The 24,271-nt window shown below is 34.0% G+C and overlaps 1 protein-coding gene and 1 long non-coding RNA gene across 3 annotated transcripts in view; one reads left to right on the forward strand and one right to left on the reverse strand.

Annotated features, from left to right (window-relative positions):
• Positions 1-1,396: 1,396 nt before the first annotated feature.
• LOC128206612 (uncharacterized) lies at positions 1,397-8,928 on the forward strand. Its single transcript, XR_008256518.1, has 3 exons — positions 1,397-1,498; positions 4,912-5,053; positions 8,577-8,928. It is a non-coding gene; the product is annotated as an uncharacterized LOC128206612 (long non-coding RNA).
• A 3,972-nt stretch (positions 8,929-12,900) lies between these two features.
• LOC128205871 (WASH complex subunit 2-like) overlaps positions 12,901-24,271 on the reverse strand; it is a 33,113-nt gene continuing 21,742 nt past the window's right edge. The window contains exons 29-36 of one of the 2 annotated variants that reach the window (XM_052907901.1): positions 23,994-24,043; positions 23,111-23,179; positions 20,802-20,927; positions 20,177-20,372; positions 19,449-20,012; positions 18,703-18,791; positions 17,420-17,561; positions 12,901-13,915 (exon numbers count right to left, since the gene is read on the reverse strand). In XM_052907901.1, the coding sequence (XP_052763861.1) occupies positions 13,806-13,915; positions 17,420-17,561; positions 18,703-18,791; positions 19,449-20,012; positions 20,177-20,372; positions 20,802-20,927; positions 23,111-23,179; positions 23,994-24,043 (1,346 nt within the window). In that variant the 3' untranslated portion in view covers positions 12,901-13,805. The remainder of the gene's footprint in view (positions 13,916-17,419; positions 17,562-18,702; positions 18,792-19,448; positions 20,013-20,176; positions 20,373-20,801; positions 20,928-23,110; positions 23,180-23,993; positions 24,044-24,271) is intronic. The other variant, XM_052907902.1, reaches the window with a different exon arrangement.

Raw genomic sequence — 24,271 nt, forward strand, 5'->3', positions numbered from 1 at the left:
GCATGACTGATAGTAGTTGATAAGAGCATTTTATTTAAAGAAAGATATGAATTTTTGTAACCACGAATCGAATTAAATCCACTATTTTTCCTTATTGAATATTTTATTTGAAAAGAGATCATCAAGACCTAAAAGACATTGGGGCATTTTGACACAACAACATAGAAATATTAATGCCAGACTTTCGAAATAATGCAAATGCTTTTTGGTCCAACATATGAAATCTTCTTTTATAAGCTTTGGTTAACTCAACACGACCTCAAAGCACTGTTCCTCAAAACTGAAAATAAGTTTTGAAACGTTTTGAATTTTGGCCTTCCCACCCAGTTTTTGCATTTGGTGTTCATGGGGTGAAATAAATTGCTTCTTATACGAAAAAGCCCGCATGTTATTTATTTTTTATTTCCTGACTAAAAGTGTTATTTAAAGGCATTCCATTAGAAAGACGCGCTTATTTGGCTGGGCATGTAACCCTGGCAATGTCATTTCGGAAATGATGGCGTTGATATTGTGTCCCAGCTTTGTGCACGCCTATGTTTGATTTTGATGGCAAAACGGGCTAAACCTTTGCCGTGAACAGTGAAAACAATCAATTTCATATTTTCACTGTTTCGGAACTTCCCTTTTTTTACAAAATCGCAGCTACATGTATACTGGTTAGAGGCCACATTGTTTTCATAGAATATGTTTAGTGTTCAAATGGAGCTTTAGCACAGGAAAACTATAACTAATTTCCCTTAAAATAAGCAATTTAATAGCAATCAGGTGCGTAGCAAGGGCCAATTTGGGATTACGCAGATCGATGACGGACAGCATATGAACCCCTTTGAACACCCCCTACCCCCGGCTTTTGTTTTTTATTTAAAATTCGAGGGTTTTGGTATGACCGTTGAAAAACTTCGACCTGTCAAAATTTCATTACGCAACTGCGTATTTGCGTACAGTCAGCTACGCACCTGGCCCCAATTTCTCGAAACTTCTTCAGTCCCTCATAACTGGATAAAGTTAAGCTCACTTTCTTTGGTTTTCAATAAATTGCGTAGTATTAACTTTAATTTTTCTTTTATAGTTTTTATACTTAAGATAGGAAATATTTTTATGATAATTACAATAAACCATTTTCCATTTATCAAAATTCAATTTAAGTATGTATTTTGGCTGATTGAAAAAGCTACTTAATTAAGCCTATTCCAGATATGGGGGCCTGGCAATAATTAAAATGCACAAGGTTGCGCCCCATTTTTTTCCAGCTGGGGATTGTCGGGTAATATTTTAACCCACTTTACAAAATGGCAATTTGTAACTCCAAAATACTTGTTTAAACAGAGCAAAATGTTTAACTTTATAGAAAATATGAAGAAACCATGTATATACATATCACACGTCTGATTGGGAAATTTATTTAGTGGCGTGTATCCTTCCGTTCAGTAGGGCATCGTTTTATAATTGACCTTCGCCGGACTTCAACATTTTTCCAATTTTTAATTCATATTGAACGGTATGCTTGACTAAATACTGATTGAATTATGTTTCCATTTTAATATAACCATTCCATTATTTGAAGTTGGCTTATGTTACTTCTTACCTGTTAAATTGAAATGTACAGGAAAAAACTTGTTTCGGATAAAATTAAAAATTCGGATAGGTCATTGATATATTATTCAAAGAACGTGTTTCTGACTTGTTTTGAGCAGATTACGCATATTTATTTGTTCAAAAAATTGTTTGTTACCATAATTGGATTTCACATGTATGAAGTCAATTTGTAATATATGAGCTGGCAGACTTGTGAGTGGGATATCATAACCACATTCACTGAATCATCTCTTCTAAAAGTTTGAATCCTCATTCGGTCCAGGCTCACATTGAACCACCAGCCTCATCCCTGTTTCCCAAACAACAACAAAAAAAAACACTTTAAGACACTCATATTTCATCACACATAATTATTGTCAAAGGTAATTTATTTTGCATATATCTTACACCCATGCTTTCAAATTTGTAGTGTATTCAAACATTTTGGCCATGATTTGAAGGTTCTCGGACGACAATTATTTATTATTCTTTTTCTAATTGTATGGTATTTTCTTACAAACCTAGACTCGAACATGGTACACATGGTAGTTGATGAACCAGCCTAGAGTAAAATGGGAACATGCGGTATTCAACTGACTGATTCAAATGCATAACATTGCTGTAGGCCTTTAATCTCTACATTGCTCATGCTCTGATGTCACAAAGTGTACTGTTTGACAACACATACAACACATTTCATTACACGTTACTTTTCCCAGGTGTTTGTTTGGATTGCAGTTGATTGGACCTACATTAGGTGAAATAAATAATGGTTGATGATTGCAGATAAATCAATGTAATGATTAATGAAACGTGTATTGAAAATTTGTGTATTCAAAATATACACATGTCTAGAGTTCAGTAATGCCCTCAGTAGGCTTTCAAGCAGGCCCTTCTTTTCCCTACTTTTTACCTTGACTATTCGAAGAATAAGGAGAGCTATCCTAGTCACCCGAGCATCGGCGTAACCACTCATGTTAAAGTGCGTACCACCTCAAATATTTTCAAAGTCCATTGACATATGGCTTTGAAACTTTGCACACTTGTTTACCATCATGCCCCCCAGCCTGTACACAGGAGAAGGTAACTCTATCAAGCATTTTGACAAAATTATGCCCCTTTTTTACTTAGAATTTACGTTAAAGTTTGCGTACCACCACAAATATTTTCAAAGTCCATTGATATGGCTTTGAAACTTTGCACACTTGTTCACCATCATGCCCCCAACCTGTACACAGGAGGAGGTCACTGTATCAAGCTTTTTGACAAAATTATGCCCCTTTTTCGACTTAGAATTTACGTTAAAGTTTGCGTACCACCTCAAATATTTTCAAAGTCCATTGACATATGGCTTTGAAACTTTGCACACTTGTTCATCGTCATGCCCCCCAGCCTGTACACAGGAGGAGGTAACTCTATCAAGCATTTTGACAAAATTTTGCCCCTTTTTTACTTAGGCCTAAAAAAAAAATACATTTGGTTCGGGTAACCTGACCCTACCTACGGAATAGGCGCCGACCCTACCGTTTTTATAGTCAGTTTGAAAAAAAAAAAGAAAAACTAAAAAAAAAAAAAAAATTCGTTTTTTTTTAATTGCTTTTTAATATTAGTTTAAACCTTAAATGCTTGTACAGAAGATAGCTTTAACAGCATTCTCCAATGATGAAAATTATATTCTTATATAAAACCTAATAAAAAAAATAAAAAGCCTACCTACCCTACCTATTTTTTTTAAGGATGTAACCCTAACCAAACAATTATTTTTTTTAGGCCTTAGAATTTACGTTAAAGTATGCGTACCACCTCAAATATTTTCAAAGTCCATTGACATCTGGCTTTGAAACTTTGCATGCTTGTTCACCGTTATGCCCCCAACCTGTACACAGGAGGAGGTAACTCTATCAAGCATTTTGACAAAATTATGCCCCTTTTCGACTACGTTAAAGTTTGCGTACCAGCTCAAATATTTTCCAATTCAATATATGTAAATATCTCAGCACATCATATATTTCATTGAAATCTAATCTAACAGTGATCCATGCATGTTTGCCAAAACTTTTCAATTCATACACCGAAAAGTGGCGGAATAGTCGAGCGCGCTGTCTCTGTGACAGCTCTTCTTTGGTAACTCCTACTTTTTCTTGAAAAAGCCCTACTATCCCTACTTTTTGTAAAAATAGTTTGAGAAATAATAGAAATGTTTAAACTAAAGCATTGTTTGAAATTATCTAAATCTTGATATAAATAAGAAGTAATTTCTAGTATTTTGTTGGATAAGTTTGATGCAGTATGTCTCCAGTGCTGCAAGAGGGGTTCTATGATGAGAATGAGTTGTGCATGTTGACAAGTCAGAGACACCATTTCCAGGTTAATCTCCTCATCCTTTAGCTGAATCCCTCTTGAAGCACTGGTTTCTAAGCAAAGATTACTTCATGTACATAACAATTGATGAATAGGTTGTCATTTATTTCCATCCAAAAAGGTAAGTAAAGAGACCTACTATCCCTTCTTTTTGCTCTTAATATCCCTATTTTTCCCTACCTTTTCAAAAAAATCCTCCTACTTTTATCCCTACTTTTTGGTTACTGGTCACTTGAAAGCCTGCCTCAGTGAAAGTTTATATTAATATTGCGAACCTTGTCAGCTGCCAACATCTTTGAAGTCAATTATCCGCCCATTTTGTAAATTAACAAACTTGCAAAAGCGTTACAACCTTGAAATATGGTAAAAAAACAAAACAAATATGTTAATTTTATTTGTTCATTTAATTTATCAGTAACAAATATAAGAATTATTTATGAATATACCGTTAAATGCTAAAAGAACTTAACTGTTGGCTTTTCAATAACCATCTCTGCTGTTCACACACAACCTTTTTTCAGGAAAGGTCAATATCATAATGGCTGAATTACAGCCCCAAAAAGGGCTGAAAAAAACCCTGATTGTATTTTAAGGATTTACTACAGAGACATTAGTTAGGACAATTATCTACCTTTTTTCATCTTTATCTGTTGTGAAAGGGTACTGTAGGTCTGATAAAGGTACGGCCTAAAAAGCAATCACTTGCCAGTTCGGGTTTGGGTTGCCCAAAATATCCCAAACTGCACAGCAGGATACTCAGATCAGAGATCTGATAAGTCAATTAGGCAATCAGATTAAGATCAATTAATAGAGGCTGTGTACAAATACATGGTTTTGGGGGATGGGGGTGGGTCACTTATACTAGGCCTTGAAAATAAAAAGGCAACACAAAAGTGAAACTTAAGTACTAAAAAGAGCAACTCAAACATTTAATTGATGTTGATTTTACTTGATTTTATTTTTCTATTTTTTCAGAGCATTGTTGAGAATGAGTTCCCTAAAGCACCAAATTGGTAACTTTGCTGCTGATCGTTATGCTGCCAGTCAGGGTTTGCAGGCTGGCAATCATTTTGATGCCCTTGTAAATAGACACCTATATAGACAGTCAGTAGCTTCAGTAAGTAATACATTTCTCGGTAATTCAAGGGCTTCCGTTAAAGCTGCACTCTCACAGATATACCATTTTTACAACTTTGTTATTTTGAAAGAGCAGATTTTTACATAATATGATATAAGATTGCTGGCAAAAAAATCAGATCTTTGATTTTCATATTTCTGTTCATAAATTTATGTTTTATGGCTTAAACCGTTACCACTAACGATTTAAGAAAAATGCATAAAACATCATTTTTTTAACTTAAATATAAAAATCTGCGATCTGATTTTTGTCAGCAGTCTTATATAACTGGCTTCTTTGGATTTCGCAAAAATTGGCTTGTTCCAAGACAAAAATTAAAAAGGTTGTTGAAAAGTACTATCTGTGAGAGTGCAGCTTTAAAGGAAGTTTGGAAGTATATTGCTGCATAGAAATGGCCTAAAACTTTGATTCCTTGGAAGTACAAAAATCTCTATTATTTAGAAAACTTCCAAATTTTGGAAGTTCAAAATATCAAAACCTGGTGTCAATGTTACTTTTATGGTGACATTTTCAATCAGTCTTGAAGTAAAACAAATTATTATAACATGTGAATCTCGCTAGTCTTAGTTGCACATTATTGAATTTTTAAAGTGACACTCTTATTCAAAATCAATACATACACATGTATAACAAAAATCAATTTTGACTGATAAACCTTTAACTACTTACTAAATAATGCATTTATGGAAAATATTAATTACTGAAAACAAGATAGTAACCTTGTATTTAATAGCAGAGAGCTCAAAAATATTAAATGATTGGTGAATGCTAAAAGATTTACTGTGGTCTACTATAGTCTCATAAGGTAGAAATATCGTGTTTTATGCTCATTTCTTTCAAATTGAACTCGGTATTCTTCATAAGAACTATTGTTTTAGACACTTATTCATTTTTGGAATTTTAAAACAATATTATTAATTGTGGTAAATATTATCTGGGAGTAAGTGTGCATCTTTAATATATATACAAATTTTACTATTCACAAGATGTCAAACTTCCACATTTTGGTAAAAAAAACTACGAATATTAATGGTAAGCAAGCTCATACTTTCAGTTTCAAATTCTAAAATTTAGCACATTTAATACAAGGCCTAAAAAAAAAAATTGTTTGGTTAGGGTTACATCCTTTTCAAAAATAGGTAGGGTAGGTAGGCTTTTTATTTTTTTATTATTTTTTTTTTTTTTAGACTTTATATAAGAATGTCATTTTCATCATTGGAGAATGGTGTTAAAGTTATCTTCTATATAAGCAATTAAGGTTTAAAACTACATATTGAAAAGCAAAAAAAAAAAGAATTTTTTTTATTTTTTTTTTATTTTTTTATTTTTTTTAGTTTTTCATTTTTTTTTCAAACTGACTATAAAAACGTTAGGGTCGGCGCCTATTCCGTAGGTAGGGTCGGGTAACCCGAACCAAATGTATTTTTTTTTTAGGCCCAATTGTTTTAATATACCAAAAAGGATGCATAAATGTCGAAAAGAATGGTTTCTATGGAGGATGCTGAGTATAATTTGAAAGAAATGTGCAGAAAACATGGTATTTTTTCTTAAATGATAGATCACAGTAAATCTTTTAGCACTCACCAATCATTTAATATTTTTGCATTTTCAGTTATTATATACACGGTTACAATCTTGTTATAAATCATTAATTAATTTTTTTTTTAAACGTATTATTTAGTAAGTAGTTACAGTGGTACAATTTAACGTAAATTCTTAGTCGTAATTAGCACAAGCCCGCAAGCCCTGCACTGGTAAAATGTCTTTCGGGCTTACTCAAATTCTGAATTTTATATAGCAGGGCTTGTTAAAAAATTTGATGCCAAGAAATAGTATAATAATTCGGGCTTGTTGACCCAAAAGTCTGATTGCGATGACTGTGGTTAAAGGTTTTTCATTTATTCATTATTATGTTTTTTTTATATATATATATATGTGTTTTGATTTTTATATGATGAAATAGCAAAAAAAAAGGAAAATGGTGGAAAACTGACATAAACTTGGTATCGATGTTTACAATGCATTGAAACTAACTAACTGAAGTACCACAATACTAAATAATGCATTTATGGAAAATATTAATTACTATTAACAATATTATAACTGTGTAATCAATAGCTGAAAATGCAAAAATATGAAATGATTGGTGAATGCTAAAAGATTTACTGCCATTTCCTATGGTCTCATAAGGTAGGAATACTGTGTTTTCTGCACATTTCTTTTAAATTAAACTCGGTTTCCTTCATAAGAACCATTGTTTTCAACATTTGTTAATTTTTTGGGTATATTAAAACAATTGTATTAAATGTGCTTAATCTTACTTGGAAGTAATGGTGCGTCTTTAAGTATTTTTTGTGATAAGAGGGCGTAGGAATCAACTAAAGCTAGGTCAAGTTTTGAAAGACTTGATACAGTCATCGAAATTAGACTTTTGGATATAAAGTTTTAGGGCAGGTTGGGATATTTATTAATAACTTCTATACCCTTTGTTCAATTGACTTAATACTTCACAAAGTTGTTCAGGACCATCACACAATGAGCTTACATAACCCCATATTATCCTTAATACAAGTTATGGCCCCTGATTGATTTAGGTTAAAGTTTTAGGGCAGATTAAAGTTTTAGGGCAAGTTGGCATTTTCACTTAAAACTCCAATACCATTCATTCAATTGACTTAATACTTCACACAGTTGTTCAGAGCCATCACATAATGAGGTTAGATAACTCCATATTATCTTTTATACAAATTATGGCCCCTGATTGATTATGGAACTTAGGTTAAAGTTTTAGGGCAGGTGGGGATGTTTATTAATTACTTCTGTACCCTTCATTCAATTGACTTCACACAATTGTTCAAGACCATTACCCAATGAGGTTACATAACTCCATATCCTTAATACAAGTTATGGCCCCTGATTGACTTAGGTTAAAGTTTTAGGCAAGTAAAAGTTAAGGGCAAGTTGGGATTTTAATAAAAAAAACTTCTATACCGTTCATTCAATGCACTTATAAAATTCAAAATTATTTACGACCATCTTACAACAAGAAACGTAACTCTATTTTAACCCTAAATACAAATTATGGCCCTTGATTTTTTTTTATTTTGATTTTTTATTTCTTTTGAAAGGGATATTTGTATATTCTTAACCACATTTTTATAATGGGAAATCAAGTTATTTGAATGACTTACATCATTGTTCGGGCTGGCTGGTGGGAGGGCAGCATAAAAGTCACCTTATGTATCGAATAATTTTAGTTAGGTTTGACATAAAGAGACCAAACTTGGTAATATTACACCGTTATTGTATTCACTTCTAAGTCAAAGCAGCGTAGTCGAGCGTGCTGTCTTACGACGGCTCTGGTTTGTTTTGGGATCTTTAAGGTGAAACAAGTTAAACATAGAAATGAATTAAAATGTGTGTTTTTTCCATCAACCTGTATTGCGCCCCTTTTAAAATTGTTGTTGTTTTTAACTAAATTGTTATGCTTTGTTCTTTTCAGTTTGATAAATTTGGAAGTGCTAGACTTTTTGGTCTCTCAAGACAAGGTCGGATGGTTCAGGTCTGGATGGCCCTTGGAGCGACATTTGTTGCTTACAAAATGGCTACAAAGAAATAACCACGGCAACTATCACCATAGACATAAGTGCAGTGAAATAGACAGACCATTTATTGAGTGAAGTGAAAGATTTTAATTTATATAAAAGATAGATTTTACTGTACCTAAAAAACTGATTAAACAATGGTGATTTAAGATAGTTTACTTAAAGATTTTTTTGTTTGTTTCTTAGTTTCATAAATGAATAGGATTGACATTGAATGAAGTAAACCAGAGAAATAAAAATGTGAATGTTTGTCTGTTTAATTTATGAATGAGTGTACATGATAAATGTATCTACATGTATTACACAGTTTGACAGAGATGCATTGTATTGTGAGAAATATTTCATGGATGTCGCATTTGACATTTCCCTCAATTCTGCTTCAGTTTTCCATGGTCCTATTTCAACAGTGCTATTATTAAATATATATATATTTATTTATATAATATATATATATATATATATATATATATATATATATATATATATTAAGGGAGTCGGGCCGAATTTTGGTCCCAAAAAGGGCCATAAAAACACTGCAAGCAGTCTTGATTAAACACTCCACAGGGCCAAAAATGTTCCTAATAATAAATTCTTGATTAAAAAAGGGGCAGAAATATGCCTATGGGTCCTGATTTTACAAAGCCAAGGGCAAAAAAGTGCCCATATTTCGAGATTAAACCACCCCCACAGCCTAAAACATGACTATGCTTTGTGATTTAACATCTCCAGGGGCCGAAAACATGCCTATGGTTCTTGATTTAACAACTCCCAAATCCTTAAACATATGTTTGACATTATCTAGGATATAATTATATCATGTGATGACTGATGAGTTAACCAAAAATTAGAAAATATTAGGCTTAGGAATTAAAATCAAAGGAAATACCTTCAAATGGTTTATGAATAGTGGCCCAGGCACCATTATCACAAAAACGCTCGAGTCATTTAGAATCTCAATCTTCAGCTCCACTCAATTTACTTCATTGCGGCATGACATGTAATGGTTAAAGGTTGTTAGTATGTTCTCACTTATATAAATGGTTATATATACAATGTCATGTAACCATGATTTTAGCTCGACTATTCAAAGAAAAAGAAGGGCTATACTACTCGCCGCGGCGTCGGTATCGGCGTCCGGTTCAAGTTTTAGGGCAGTTTTTGATTTTCACTTTTAAGTCCAATACCCTTCATTCAATTAACTTAATACTGCACACAGTTGTTCAAGGCCATCACATAATGAGGTTAGATAACTCCATATTATCCTTTATACAAATTATGGCCCCTGATTATCTATGGAACTTACGTTAAAGTTTAAGGGCAGGTTGGGATATTTATTAATAACTTCTATACCATTACTTCAATTAACTTATTACTTCACACATTTGTTCAGGATCATCACACAATGAGGTTACATAACTCCCATATTATCCTTTATACAAGTTATGGCCCCTGATTTACTTGGTTTAAAGTTTTAGGGCAAGTTGGGATTTTCACTTATAAGTCCAATATCCTTTATTCAATTGACTTAACACTTTACACAGTTGTTCAAGGCCATCACACAATGAGCTAAGATCACTCCATATTATCCTTTACACAGATTATGGCCCCTGATTTACTATGGAACTTAGATTAAAGTTTTAGGGCAGGTTGGGATATTAATAACTTCTATACCCTTCATTCAATTGACTTAATACTTCACACAGTTGTTCAGGACCATCACACAATGAGGTTACGTAACTCCATATTATCCTTAATACAAGTTATGGCCCCTGATTGACTTAGGTTAAAGTTTTAGGGCAGGTTAAAAGTTTTAGGGTAACTTGGGATTTTAATAAAAAAAATTCTATACCTTTCATTTGATGCACTTAATAAAATTCAAAATTATTGACGACCATCTTACAACAAGAAACATAACTCCAAGCGTTTCTTTTAAGCTCACCTTAGCCGTAGGCTGAGGGTGAGCTATTAGGATTGATGAATGTCGGTCGTCTGTCGTCCACATTTAGTTTGTTAACACTCGAGTAGTCACATTTTTGCCTCAATTGTCACAAAACTTGGTCAGGATGTTTGTCCCAGTAATCACTTGGACGAGTTCGAATATGTTTCATCTGGGATGAAAGACTAGGTCACATGACCCCAAAAAAGAAAAATCTTGTTATTTAAACACTCTAGAGGCTACTTTTTCAGTCCAAATATCCTGGAAATTTGTCAGAAAGGTTTTTTGGATGATTTCTAGCTCAAGTTCGAATAATTATGGGTCATCTCAGGTCAGAAACTAGGTCACAGAGCCAAAATATGGAAAAACCTTGTTAACACTCTAGAGGTAACATTTTCAGCCCAAATAGGCTGGAAATTTGTCAGTAAAGTTGTTTCGATGATTTCTAGCTCAAGTTCAAATTTGGGTCATCTCGGGTCAATAACTAGGTCACAGATCCAAAATATGGAAAAACCTTGTTAACACTCTATAGGTAACATTCTCAGCCTACGGTAAATAGCCTGGAAATTTGTCAGAAAGGTACTTTTGAACCCTTTGTCCAATTATGACCAAATTTGGTCAGAATGTGTATGCACGTTTGATAATTCGCAAAATTGCTGTAGTCATTGTGCTTTGATTATAGAAAAATTACCTACATGTATAAATAATATTGCTCTTGTCCTATCAATAACTTTTTAAGCATTTGTCCAACCATCACACAATTTGGTGAGAATGTGAATGGGCATAATACATCAGAGAAGCCAAATCCCTGTTATTGCCCTTTAATTATAAACAAGTCTATAGCACAAAGTTTTACTCAAGTGAGCGGTATAGGGTCATCTTGGCCCTCTTGTTTAAAAGAACATGTATGTTCTCTTGTGCATTTACCACATTACAACATTACTAATTCGTTTTTGTTGAGCCCGCTTGCAGTGAACACAACATAATTATGGCAGTGGTGGTTTTTGTATGTGTGTTAGTGCGTCCGTCTTGACTGAACCTTGGCCTGGCTGTATCTTGACCATGCATTATAGGATTTTCAAAAAACTTGCCATGTAGGTTCAACATGATGAGCTGTCATTATGAAAATTTGCCAGAATAGTATGGGCATAACATCTTTGACAAATTTGATTACCAGCTAAATCGCTTGTCATTCAAGAGTTATCGCCCTTACATTATAGAAATCACCTTAATCAGTCTCAATCAATCAATAACTTAATAAGCTTTTGTCCAATTGATAAATTTAGACAATAATTATGTTAATGGACAGAATCTCAGATTCTCTGGGTAAGTAACCAACCATTTCGCCTTAGTCTTTCCAGAGTTATGACCCTTGAAATGGCAACAACTGTTTTTTCAGTGTTCACTCTTAATTTGGCTCAAGTTCAACCAAATATCACCAACCAGACAAGGTGTCCTAAAAATAGTACAAGCGTAAGTTTTTGACAGTTGGGGCCTTTGCTGGGGCCGTGTAGTATCCCTACCATCCCCCTACCTATCCTACTCGGTAATTTGGAGCATGTTACTCAAAATTAAAAATTATTTATTTAGGCCTTATTTTTTATACCAGTATTTTTAAGTTGTAAGAAGACATGAACTTAAATTTTAATGATTAAGAATGGGCGGAGTGAGTGTAGTGAACAAGTCCTTTTTTATCATTAAGATATATAACTTCAGGTCATCTTACTGACTCAAGATACAACCTCATTCGCTGACAAATTGACACAGTCAATTGTATCAGATAAGTGGTTAAGTGGACAGACTTTAAAACAACCCCAAAAGTTGAAACTCTTAATGATTGCCTATCATTTGCTGAAAATGAAAGTAGTGTTCTAAAAATCGATGGTCGCACTTAAAAATGAGGACGCTGCATTTTTTTCCGTTTCAGATTTTTTACATCACCAAAACTTTATCATAAAGGTGAGCTTCTAACTGCAAAATGCAGAGTGAATAAGTCCAATGAGATAATGGTGTAGCATCATGTGATCAAATTGTCTTGCAATGACTGGACATCTCACAGAGAAGCAAAAATGGCGAACCTTCAGAATTTGTAATGACAAAAATTGTTACTTCGGCATTTTGTAAAAAAATATGTGATCAAATTAACAAGAATGAATACTAGAAAAGTTGCCACTGAAAACATGAGATTTTGTAGCTTTGACATTTTGAAGTGAGGCCATCGATATGCTTTCCATATTATCTACCTCTGACATTCATCAAATCAAAAACTAACAGAACGATTTACTTCTATACATCTTTAATTCATTAATTTATATTCATCATAATGATTTTAACAATTATTCAACAATTGAAAAATAAAATCTGGGACTAATGTACCAACATTTAAGTCCCAGATAAAAAACAATATATATATATTGTATATATCATAAATAAAAATAATAATAATATAATAAACTATCATTTATTTCATTGTTATTATTCATAATGGAATATCCTTTACAAATACTTTCCTGTATAAATCCTTTAATTGACTCTTAATTTACATTATTTTGGCCTTAAGAGATTTTCTGTTAGTATTTTGAAAAAAGGCCCGAAAGCCGAAATGTCAATAAAGATATAAATAAAGGATATTTTCAACTTTTCAAGTTAACCAGTTTTTCTATGCTTAAATTTTGTTCAAGAGGTAAAATCTATATATAAAAAATCCTCGAACAGGTTATGAGTTTTCTTCTATATATCACAAAATTGGTCATCTACAGTAATTTGGAGATTATTAAGAAAATCATATAGAAAAATGCTCCAATTGTCAATTAAAATGACATGCAGCCATTGAACGGGTATTACAGTATAAACAATACAATGTCATCATCAAAATTTTATCAGAAGATTTGGAAATGTTATTTGTTTGACTAAATGAGGCTTGCAAAGTTACAAAAAAGCAAAGTGATCCTCTAAGCCTGATTAAAGACAAAGGTGTACTCTAAGCCTGATTAAAGTTGGCTTAAAAGCTCACATCAGCTTATGTAGTTATCTTATAACACTAAGTTCCCCGTTATTCATGAATTAAGATAAAGGCGCTCCTTTAGCTGAATCTATGACAAAGTTCGGCGTTATGCATAATTAGAGTGAAAGTGATCCTTTAAGATCAATTTAAGACACACAAAGTGCCAATTTAAACATGAATGTCGGATTATGAGAGAGGGTCATCAGTAACTGTTGTTGTGGGCTCCTTTGATTTCACTGACTTCTTCTTCTTCTCCTTCGGCTTCGACGCTGGGGAGGCATCGGCAAATATGTCATCTGAAAAATGAAGTAGATGCATTGTCAACTATTTCATGATACCATAAGAATATAAGAAGGTTATAACCTTGACACCACCACATACGCTTTTTGTCCTCATATGCAGCATTCCAAAGTAAACAAACAGTGGTCAAAATTAACACAGGCCTGGTAAAATGTCTTCCGGGCTTGCTTAAATTCTGAATTATGTCTCCCCCTCTCTGGGGGAGACATATTGTTTTTGCCCTGTCCGGTAGTCCGTCCGTACGTCACACTTCGTTTCCGATCGATAACTGGAAAACCGCATGACCTAGGATCACCAAACTTGGTAGGGAGGTTGGTCGTGAGGTGTAGAGGATCCCTATTGTTTTTGGAGTCACTAGGTCAAAGGTCAAGGTCGCGGCGACCCCCAATATAAAAACATTTCTGCTCAAAATCTTGAGAACGGTTTGACCTAGGTTCACCAAACTTGGTAGGGAGGTTGGTCGTGAGGTGTAGAGGATCCCTATTGTTTTTGGGGTCACTAGGTCAAAGGTCAAGGTCGCGGCGACCCCCAATATAAAAAAACATTTCTGCTCAAAATCTTGAGAACGGTTTGACCTAGGTTCACCAAACTTGGTAGGGAGGTTGGTCATGAGGTGTAGAAGATCCCTATTGTTTTTGGGGTCACTAGGTCAAAGGTCAAGGTCGCGGCGACCCCCAATGTAAAAAACATTTCCGCTCAATATCTTGAGAATGGTTTGACCTAGGTTCACCAAACTTGGTAGGGAGGTTGATCATGAGGTTTAGAAAACTCCTATATTTTGGGGGGTCACAAGGTCAAAGGTCAACGTCGCTGTGACCTCTAATGTAAAAAAATATTTCCGTGCAATATCAGGAGAATGCTTTGTTCGTTTCCGATCGATAACTTGAAAACCGCATGACCTAGGATCACCAAACTTGGTAGGGAGGTTGGTCGTGAGGTGTAGAGGATCCCTATTGTTTTTGGGGTCACTAGGTCAAAGGTCAAGGTCGCGGCGACCCCCAATATAAAAAACATTTCTGCTCAAAATCTTGAGAACGGTTTGACCTAGGTTCACCAAACTTGGTAGGGAGGTTGGTCGTGAGGTGTAGAGGATCCCTATTATTTTTGGGGTCACTAGGTCAAAGGTCAAGGTCGCGGCGACCCCCAATATAAAAAACATTTCTGCTCAAAATCTTGAGAACGGTTTGACCTAGGTTCACCAAACTTGGTAGGGAGGTTGGTCATGAGGTGTAGAAGATCCCTATTGTTTTTGGGGTCACTAGGTCAAAGGTCAAGGTCGCGGCGACCCCCAATGTAAAAAACATTTCCGCTCAATATCTTGAGAATGGTTTGACCTAGGTTCACCAAACTTGGTAGGGAGGAAGTACAAATTTCATGTCCATCATTGATTATTTCTCACCTACGACAACACAATGGGGGAGACATGCGCTTTTTCAAAAAAGCAATCTCTAGTTTTATATAGCAGGGCTTGTTAAAAAATTTGATGCCAAGCAATAGTATAAGAAGTAGGGCTTGTACATCCAAAAATCTTATTGGATGACTGAACAAACACTAAGTGTGACCTTGACCTTAGAGATAGGGACACGTGTCTTGCTTGACCTTAGAGGAAGGGATACAGGTCTTGCATGCGACGAGTCATCTTGGTATGTTGAACACATGTAGCAAGTTATTTTAAAAATCTGTCCATCGCTGAGAAAGTTACAGTCCAAAATGAGAAATTGAGCCTGACGGGCGAGCAGTGCAATTTTAACATGGCAACCTTCGGGGGCATAAAAACAAGAAAAATTTCTTCCTGACCTAGATTCAACAATTCAATTCCTATCTGCAGTAATTGGTCTACAAAAGAATGTGAGATAATGGTCTAGTGGTGTAGGTGTCCGCCTCTCACCCAAGAGGTGGGTTCGATCCCCATTAGGGGTACTTTCTTATGAACGCTCAAAAAAGACTCCAGTACTGGTTTCTACCCAAGAAATTGACTTTCAGGCTCCAATTTCTTAAAACTTCTCAAGTTTAACAGGCTTAAATAGCTTATATCAATCAGCCAAAATATATACTTAAATTTCATTTTAATAAATGGAAAATGGTTTATTGTGAATATCGATAATAAGATATTTCTTTATTGAAGTATAAAGACCCTTGAAGAAATAAACATTATACAATTCATTCCAAACCCAAAATAGTGGCTTGATCTTGTTTTAAGGAACTTGAAATGTTAAAAAATGTTAGTAGAAACTACGGGAAAAAGCATTTTTTCTTGTCTATTGTTCCTTGAAGTTTGTACTAAATTTCATTTGAATATCTGGATTGGGGATTATAAGGCATTCAAAAAGGGTTTCCGGTTTCATGAACCTTTCAGTATTAGCATCACTGGTATTCTCAAAAGCCGAAAGTACATTTTTAACGTTTAATAGATTAAAATCAAACAAATGACAAATATATATTTCTCAAGACAATAAAAATGTGTAGGGTCGGGGCAAAAAAATAAGGTAGGTCTAAGTAATGCTCAATGAAACCAGACTAGCTTAATGACACTTCATTAACAGTCAATAAGAATAAAATCAACAAATTAAGATTAGGGCTTGCACTGGTTCGTGCAGGCCTGGTACATTTTGGTCACTACCCAGGTACAATTTCACTACCCGGTTCTGGACCAATACAGCAATACTATGGACCGTTTGGTGCTTTGAATGTGTTTTTGTCAGCCTTATTGCTTGCTCCTTGTTGCATGTCGAAGTGAACATGACGGACTATAAGTATCTATCATGTGTTTCTGGTACGGATAGAAAAATATGACCCGAGGGCACGCGCGTAAGCCAATAACGAGGCTTGCCGAGTTACCGGTCACGCAGCATGCCCATGGGTCGGATTTTTCGATCCTGACCGGAAAAACATGATTGATATTTTTTCTTGCATACCTAAAATTATGAATTTGTGGAAAAAATTTAGTAGACAATGCACTTTTGTACATTTCACCAAAAAGCGTGTGAGACGTTGTGTACTAATTTCATATAGCGCAGTAATTTTAACTCACTATCGACATCAAATAGTTCCTTTAAAAATCACGCTTTTACGATTATTTATTTTCAATTTTAATTAAAGGTATTGTATACCGGTACTTATATTTTTGATTGCACTTTATTGAAATTGCATAATATACTTTTCATAAACCATTCAATAAAAGAAACGGTATGCAAGAATATTTTTTCTTCATGTGCGTTCTTACTGAGCTCACGTGAACAAAACTGTCACTTTATACTTTCATTTTACAAAATTATAATATCTTCTAAACTGTACTTGCATTCTGTTTCAGAAGAAATTTGTTGCTTTACAGTGCTTTAAAACATTGAAATAACACTGTATTTACTGCAAGCTGAATGTTGACTTTTTTCACGTCTTAAAAAAGTACATAATGGTACCCACGAGTATTTGGCAATCGTGGACCCCGTCCCGTGTCTGCAATTTCTACCCGTCCATGTACTAATCTAAATCAAGGTATGTACCTATGTCGTCCTTGAAGATGGTTTTCTTTGGTGCAGCTAAATCTTTCTTTTTCTTAGTTTTCTTCTCTTTTGGCTTGGCCTTTGGAATGTTGCTGAAAATGTCTGTGTCGTCTGCAAACAAGTCTTCATCCTTCGTCATCGCCTATGATATGGAAAAAAAAGTTTCGTGGTGTGTTACAAAAATTGAGGCAAAGTGCTGTTCCTAGCATAAACAAAAGGACTGCAGTGTTAACGTTCTGTATATAGTGGATCTCAGGTGAGTAGTCATATAAAACAGAATTTATCAAACTCATTTTCTAAAATTGATAAAAAAACGTTCGGTGAGTTTAATAAATTTCGTATTGAATGACCACAAATGTGAGCTTCTATTTATATAATAAATACTGTTATGTCGAATTACCGCACTAAAAACATACAACGCTGCTATATAGCACACCCATTTTCAAAGCTATTTATTAATGATGTAACTTCACACTGGATAGTTATTAAACTAGTAATACATAAAAAATATATAATGATGTGAGTTCATTATGGTGACTTCATTTATGATATAAATCAGAGTGTAATGCATGCAACAGAACTAGCAGTTATAGGTTTGTTCCTCATTGGAAGGAATCCATGCTTGAAATAAGCACAGCTTCCTGAAAAGTACATACGCTTAGCTAAAGCTTAGAATACTGCGCTAATGCCATGTTTTTTTCTTTTTTTTAGAAGTATGTGAACACATCATGAAATAGTTCATGTCTAGAAGTTAACAACTATGTCGTTAATCACGTAGTTAACCTTTACAAAGTTTTGAAACAATCGGCCCAGTGTGTAGTGACATTGATTGTTTACCCTACTCTGGATCCTCTATTTCTCCCCTTAAACTCTTTTTTCAACAAAGTTTGGAGTTCATGGATCTTAAGACAAACTTCATACGAAATTTAGATTTTCAAGCTAAATAAATTAATTCTAGTCGGACTATAAATTACAATGTCAATTTATAAAATCAATCAAAACATTTAATTATTAAATATTTTTAACAAAAACGTGAATATGAATTGTCTCCATTCAAAATGGGCAGGGACTTGCCATTGTAATTCCCAATGATTAATTTTTTTTAAATCTTTAAACTAATTGTTTTCGTCATATGAAGCGAGATCATGTTTGAATCATACAATCCAATTTTGAAGAGAAAAAAACAGAAAACTTTCTTTCATCAGAATTATTTTTAATGTACAGCGTACAAAACACAATAGTACCGTACAGTAGTAGTTGAATGCTTTGATAAATTATTATACCTTCTTTGTTTTCTTTTTATCTGTTTTTACAGCTGCAGCAAATAAATCATCATCATCTTCCATTGCAGTTTTCTCGGAGGTTTTGGCATCTAGTAAAAAAGTAAAATAAACACTGAATTTTTACAGGATTATTATAATTATGTTTTTATAATGATGAATAATGAAAACATTAATAATAATGATGTCTGTAAAGTAATTTGTATTTATTAAATAATTATAAAATCTGTAAAATAATTTGTATTATTTAAATAGTAATTAAATCTATAAAATTATTTTGTATTAATTTCTGTAATTTAGAATAGAAGTTAAATATATAACACCATCAATATATGTGAGTTGACTACAAATGGATGCTGTCTGTTTTTTCTCTGTCCATTACTATATTTGAGTACATAACTTGACCAATATATTCGTAAAGAGCAACACAAAGGCTTTGACAATATATCAGTGGTTGAAATTAGCACAAGCCCGCAAGCCCTGCACTGGTAAAATGCTTTCCGGTCTTGCTTAAATTCTGGGTTTTATATAGCAGGGCTTGTTAAAAAATGTTATGCCAAGCAGTAGAGTGAATTCAGGCTTGTTCATCTAAAAGACTAATTTCAATGACCGATATGTCTTTCTTTTCTTCTTTTTTATTAAGAAAACAAAACAAGCTTAATATATATACACAATGCCTATTTTTCTGATGCTTTAGGACATAGCTCGCTGTACATTCACAGGATGCCAAAATATCTTAACAAAGTTACCTTTCTTGGCTGCTGGTTGACCATTTGCCATCTTTTCACCAGATTTTGTCTCTGCTGATTTAGGTTTGTTCACAGAAGATGATGCAAATATATCATCATCATCATCTTCAATAATCGGAGAAGGTTTAGCTTTAGGTTTTGATTTTTTTATAGCAAAAATGTCATCATCGTCATCATCTGCACTAACTCCTGCTTTAGGCTTGGTCCCACTTTCTATATCCTTGACTGAAGTTTTTATTTCTTCCTTTGCTGAGGATGTTTTTGGCACGGCAGAAAATAAATCATCATCATTCGATGTTGTTCTATTTGATGGAGTATCATGCACAGGCTTTGTAAAAAGATCATCAAGATCATCAGTTTTTCTTTTAGACTTTGGGAAATCGATAGATTTTCCAGAAAATAAGTCATCATCATTAGCACCACTGCTTAATATAGAAGTATCACGGGGTGTAGATTTGGAAGATTTAGCACCAAGACCACCTGTACCAAATAGATCCTCATTTCCAAACAGGTCTGTAGAAGTTCCGGTTCCGAAGTCTGGGGATGGGACTCGCTCTGGGGAATCTAGAAAACATGCATAAACAATACTGTAAAAATAAAATCGCAATACAATGAATGTCTATAAGTATTTATAAAATACAGTACCTACATTATGCATGCTGTATGAAGGCTTGTTGCCGCTCTACTAAATATAATATAATTAAATGATTGAAAATGGTGTAAATTACCGGAGAGAGGGGGAGGAACCCTGGAGGGGTCAAAATCCAGGTCGTTATCTTGAGTTCTTGGGCTGGTCGGCAATGATGTGGGGCTTGACAAGGGGCTAGCAGAACCGCCGGGGCTCAACTGGTCATTTGACAGTGCTGCAGACTTTCGGGCTTGGCGTGATGGTGGACGCCTTTTGGCCCCAATCTTGGCACGATCCTGATCACAAAAATAGGAAATTGAAATAATACATTTTATAAATTTCTACAATAAGCATAATTGTACAGATCTATAAAAATAATAGATATTATTCAGGTTAAAATTTGCTGTGGTCTTTGTTTAATTTGAAAGTCACTAACAATGATTGTGCACCAGAAATATGAAAATAGCTAGAAATGGTTTTAACAGTCCTGAAGTATATTATGAATATGATAAACAAATTTGCAGTTGCATAATGAAATTTTGACAGGTCAAAGATCTTGTCATACCAAAAACCCTGAATTTGAAATAAAAACCAAATGGGGGTAGGGGTTGAATGGGATAATATGCTGTCCGTCACCAATCTGCCCAATACCAAATTAGCCCTAGCTAAGCACCTGTCAATGGTCATCTTTCTAGGGGGAAAATCATCATTTTTTGATACCTTACCTTGTTAGCACTTTGCAGTGTTCTGATCTCGGCAGGCTGGTCAAAGCCAATATTTAGAGGTTCAGGCTCTTTCTGTGGGGGGGCTGCTCCTGGCATCATGGCCGAGGGGTTAAAATTTAGCGAAGCCTGTAACACAACCATGGGAGTGATCATTATTATTTGTATAGGACTTTATATGGCCATATATGAAAATGATTAATTTGACAGAAAATTTAAGAAATTTTGTTTATTTAAAAGAATATTAGGTTTCATCTGCCAAATATGTATGAAGTTTGATTGTAGTTATTATCTCATTATGAGTTTGAATCAACTTTAAAGAAATAATTGACATTCTTAAACATCAAAATAATTCTTTGAAGAAAGAAGCGAACTCATGCTAGTCGCCATGAAGGCAGAGGGGTGCTACTAAAAAAAGGAAAGCAAACTTCCATAGCAGGATCTGAATTCAAAGCACATTTCAGTAAGCTTGTTAGTTTCAAAGTTAGGTCAGAATATCTTATTTGGAAATAAACATCACTTTTTTGTTAAATTACATCGGTTGTGACTTGTAGTGACCCATGTTGAAATCCCTTTCAGGGATTATGTTTAAGGAAGTTCGAAAGTATATTACTCCCTAAAAGTGTGCCAACAGTACAAAAACTTCTACTATTTTGGAGAAAATTTCCAAAAGTGAAGGCTTGAAAGTTCAGAATATCAATATCTGGTGTCAATGTTACTTTATGATCACATTTTTATAAGTCTTGAAATAAAATGTATTCTTTAGATACAATTTTGTGAAGTTCTCAAGTTTTAGTTACAAATTATTTAATATTTAATGTATCTAGTTGGAGAATAGTGGAAAATTCTTTAAAGAGGTACAAACATCCAAAATTCAGAGGGAAACTTCCAATATTGCTGTCCAGGAAGTTCAAATTTCCAGTTTTAAATTCTTTATGGAAACCCCGGGTTGGGCCCTTTAAAGTCACCTGATTCCTCACCCTGAATATTTATTTTTACTTTTTAGTAACAGTGATGTGACCATGACCTTCCCCATCCCAAATGCCATTTCAAAGCTTGTCTCCTCATGAGCTTGCGTAACATTTCAAGCATCATAATAATACATTATTCCTTAATTCAAGTTATTATTGGAAACTTTATCTACTAGAGCATATTTTATCACTTGTACAAGAACATTTTATACATATATAATTCTAAATTCAGAAGGATTTAGAATGTGAGTATGAAGACTACTAACAGTTTACAATGAAAAAGGTTATAATCTTTATCTTTTGAAAAATATACAAATATATTACAAAAGCATTTTAATAAATAGGGAAACAAAGTTTTAAAAGCAACATAAAAAGAAGCCATTAAAAAGATAAAACAAGAACAGCATGATAAGTGACAGCCAACAGTGGTCTGGTGTTGTTCCTGGTTGATAAAGAGTATAACCATCAAAGTAAGAGTTATGAGCCTTGCTTTTTATGCATTCATAATGTCGTGTAGAAACTTGAAATAAAGTATTTTCACAATACAAAAGTGCAGCTGACACCAAGGCAGATGATCTCAAGTAGGATTTAAAGCTGCACTCTCACAGATTGAAGGTTTTGACAACTTTTTTATTTTTTGTCTTGGAACGAGCCAAATTTTGCAAATATCCATGGAAACCAGTTATATAAGACTGCTGACAAAAAATAGATCGCAGATTTTTACATTTAAGTTAAAAAATTGATGTTTTATGCATTTTTCCTAAACCGTTAGAAACGGTTTAGGCCATAAAACATATATTTTCGAATGGAAATATGAAAATCTACGATCTGATTTTTTGTCAGCAATCTTATATCATTGGTTTGCAGATATTTACGCAAAAATTTGCTCTTTCCAAGACAAAAAATTAAAAAGTGGTATATCTGTGAGAGTGTAGCTTTAAGCCAGGTTTTAAAAAAGACAGGGTGCTGTAGAAAAAGGACAGACTGTTAAGGGTAAAAACGGCATATTGTATCAGGCTGTGAAAAACTTGAACATATGACAGAAAAGTAAGGATTTGTGTTGATTTGAAGTAATTTGAGGTTTCATCTGCCAAATATGTAATGTTTGTAAGCATGTATAGTCTTCTTTTGACCTTTCATCTGAACAAAAGAATTTTATGACATTCTTAATTATTTAATTCTAAAAAGAAAAGCGTACCCATGCTTGTCTCCATGAGGGCAGAAAGGTGCTATTAAAAATGACAGGGTGAAGCACCCTTCCATAACTATTTAACTAAAAACATACTAACGGTTTATCAGAATACCTCAAAACAAGCTAAAAATAGAAACATATCTGCGGACCTGGAGTTTCCCAATCTTGCCCCTGGCAGCAGACCCAGGTTTCGATTTCTCAGGTGATGGAGCGGTACCCTTATAAAAACACAACAATCTCATGCATGAATATCAAGCAGTTCAGTTCGTTGACCAATCGCCAAAGCAATTACTGAAATAATTTGGCAGAGATTTAGACGTTAATCTGACTGTAACTTGTCACGATCATTTGGCGTAGATTTACCAGCTTATCTATTGCAGCCATGTGCTTACTGGTATGATTATTTACAAAATCCATAATTTTTTTGGTGAGCAGATTGGTTAATTGGCGACTTGTTAATGGATGGATTTGCTTCACAAATATCATGTGCTATCAAATATTGTTTGCAAATATCTCTGATCAGGCTACGCACAAATAACACTTTTTCAATGCATTTTTTTCTGTCAGAATTTAACCTTTCTTCATGAAGAAAATATACAATCTCTTGTGACTGTTAAATATTTATAAAAAAAAATCAGAACATGATCCTGAAGTCGAGTTATATCATTTGTGAAGCCAGCACCATCAAAGAAACGGCAAAACTGTAGCTTATAATTAAATGCTTTGAATGTTAAAAACAACAACTGTTATGCGCAAAACATAACACTCATAAAAGCATATAAAAAGCACAACATAAATAAAACAGGCAACTACGGTAAAATCTATAATGCAGAAAAATAATAGAAAATCAACGAATGCAGAAAGCCACCCAGGTCATACTTTTAATAATACCATGTTCAGGTGCCTATGTTAGTTACCTTGCAAATATATGTTTTTCCCTTACTATAAATCTGATTTCTTTGAAATGTGTGAACTTCCCACTGTTATTATTTGTTATTGAACATACATTTACATAAGCTACATTGTACATACCGCCTTCTCAGAAAATAGCGGATCGACTTCTTCACTTTTGCTGTCTACATCTACAATAAATATACATGATTTTACTTCTTGTCCATAAGTGGTCATCAATTTTACATAGCGTTATGAGTGGGCTATTCCTAAAGATGTCTGCTTAAACATTTCTTAAAGACTTTAAGCATTCTGACCATGTTTTGTAACAAGAGCTGTTGTAGGACAGCGCGCTCGACAAGACATCGTGAAGAATGTCGGTCTAACAGACTTGATGGTCAATCTGGACTGGGTCCAAC

This window comes from Mya arenaria, chromosome 10, assembly GCF_026914265.1.
Source record: "Mya arenaria isolate MELC-2E11 chromosome 10, ASM2691426v1".
Classification (NCBI taxonomy): domain Eukaryota; kingdom Metazoa; phylum Mollusca; class Bivalvia; order Myida; family Myidae; genus Mya; species Mya arenaria.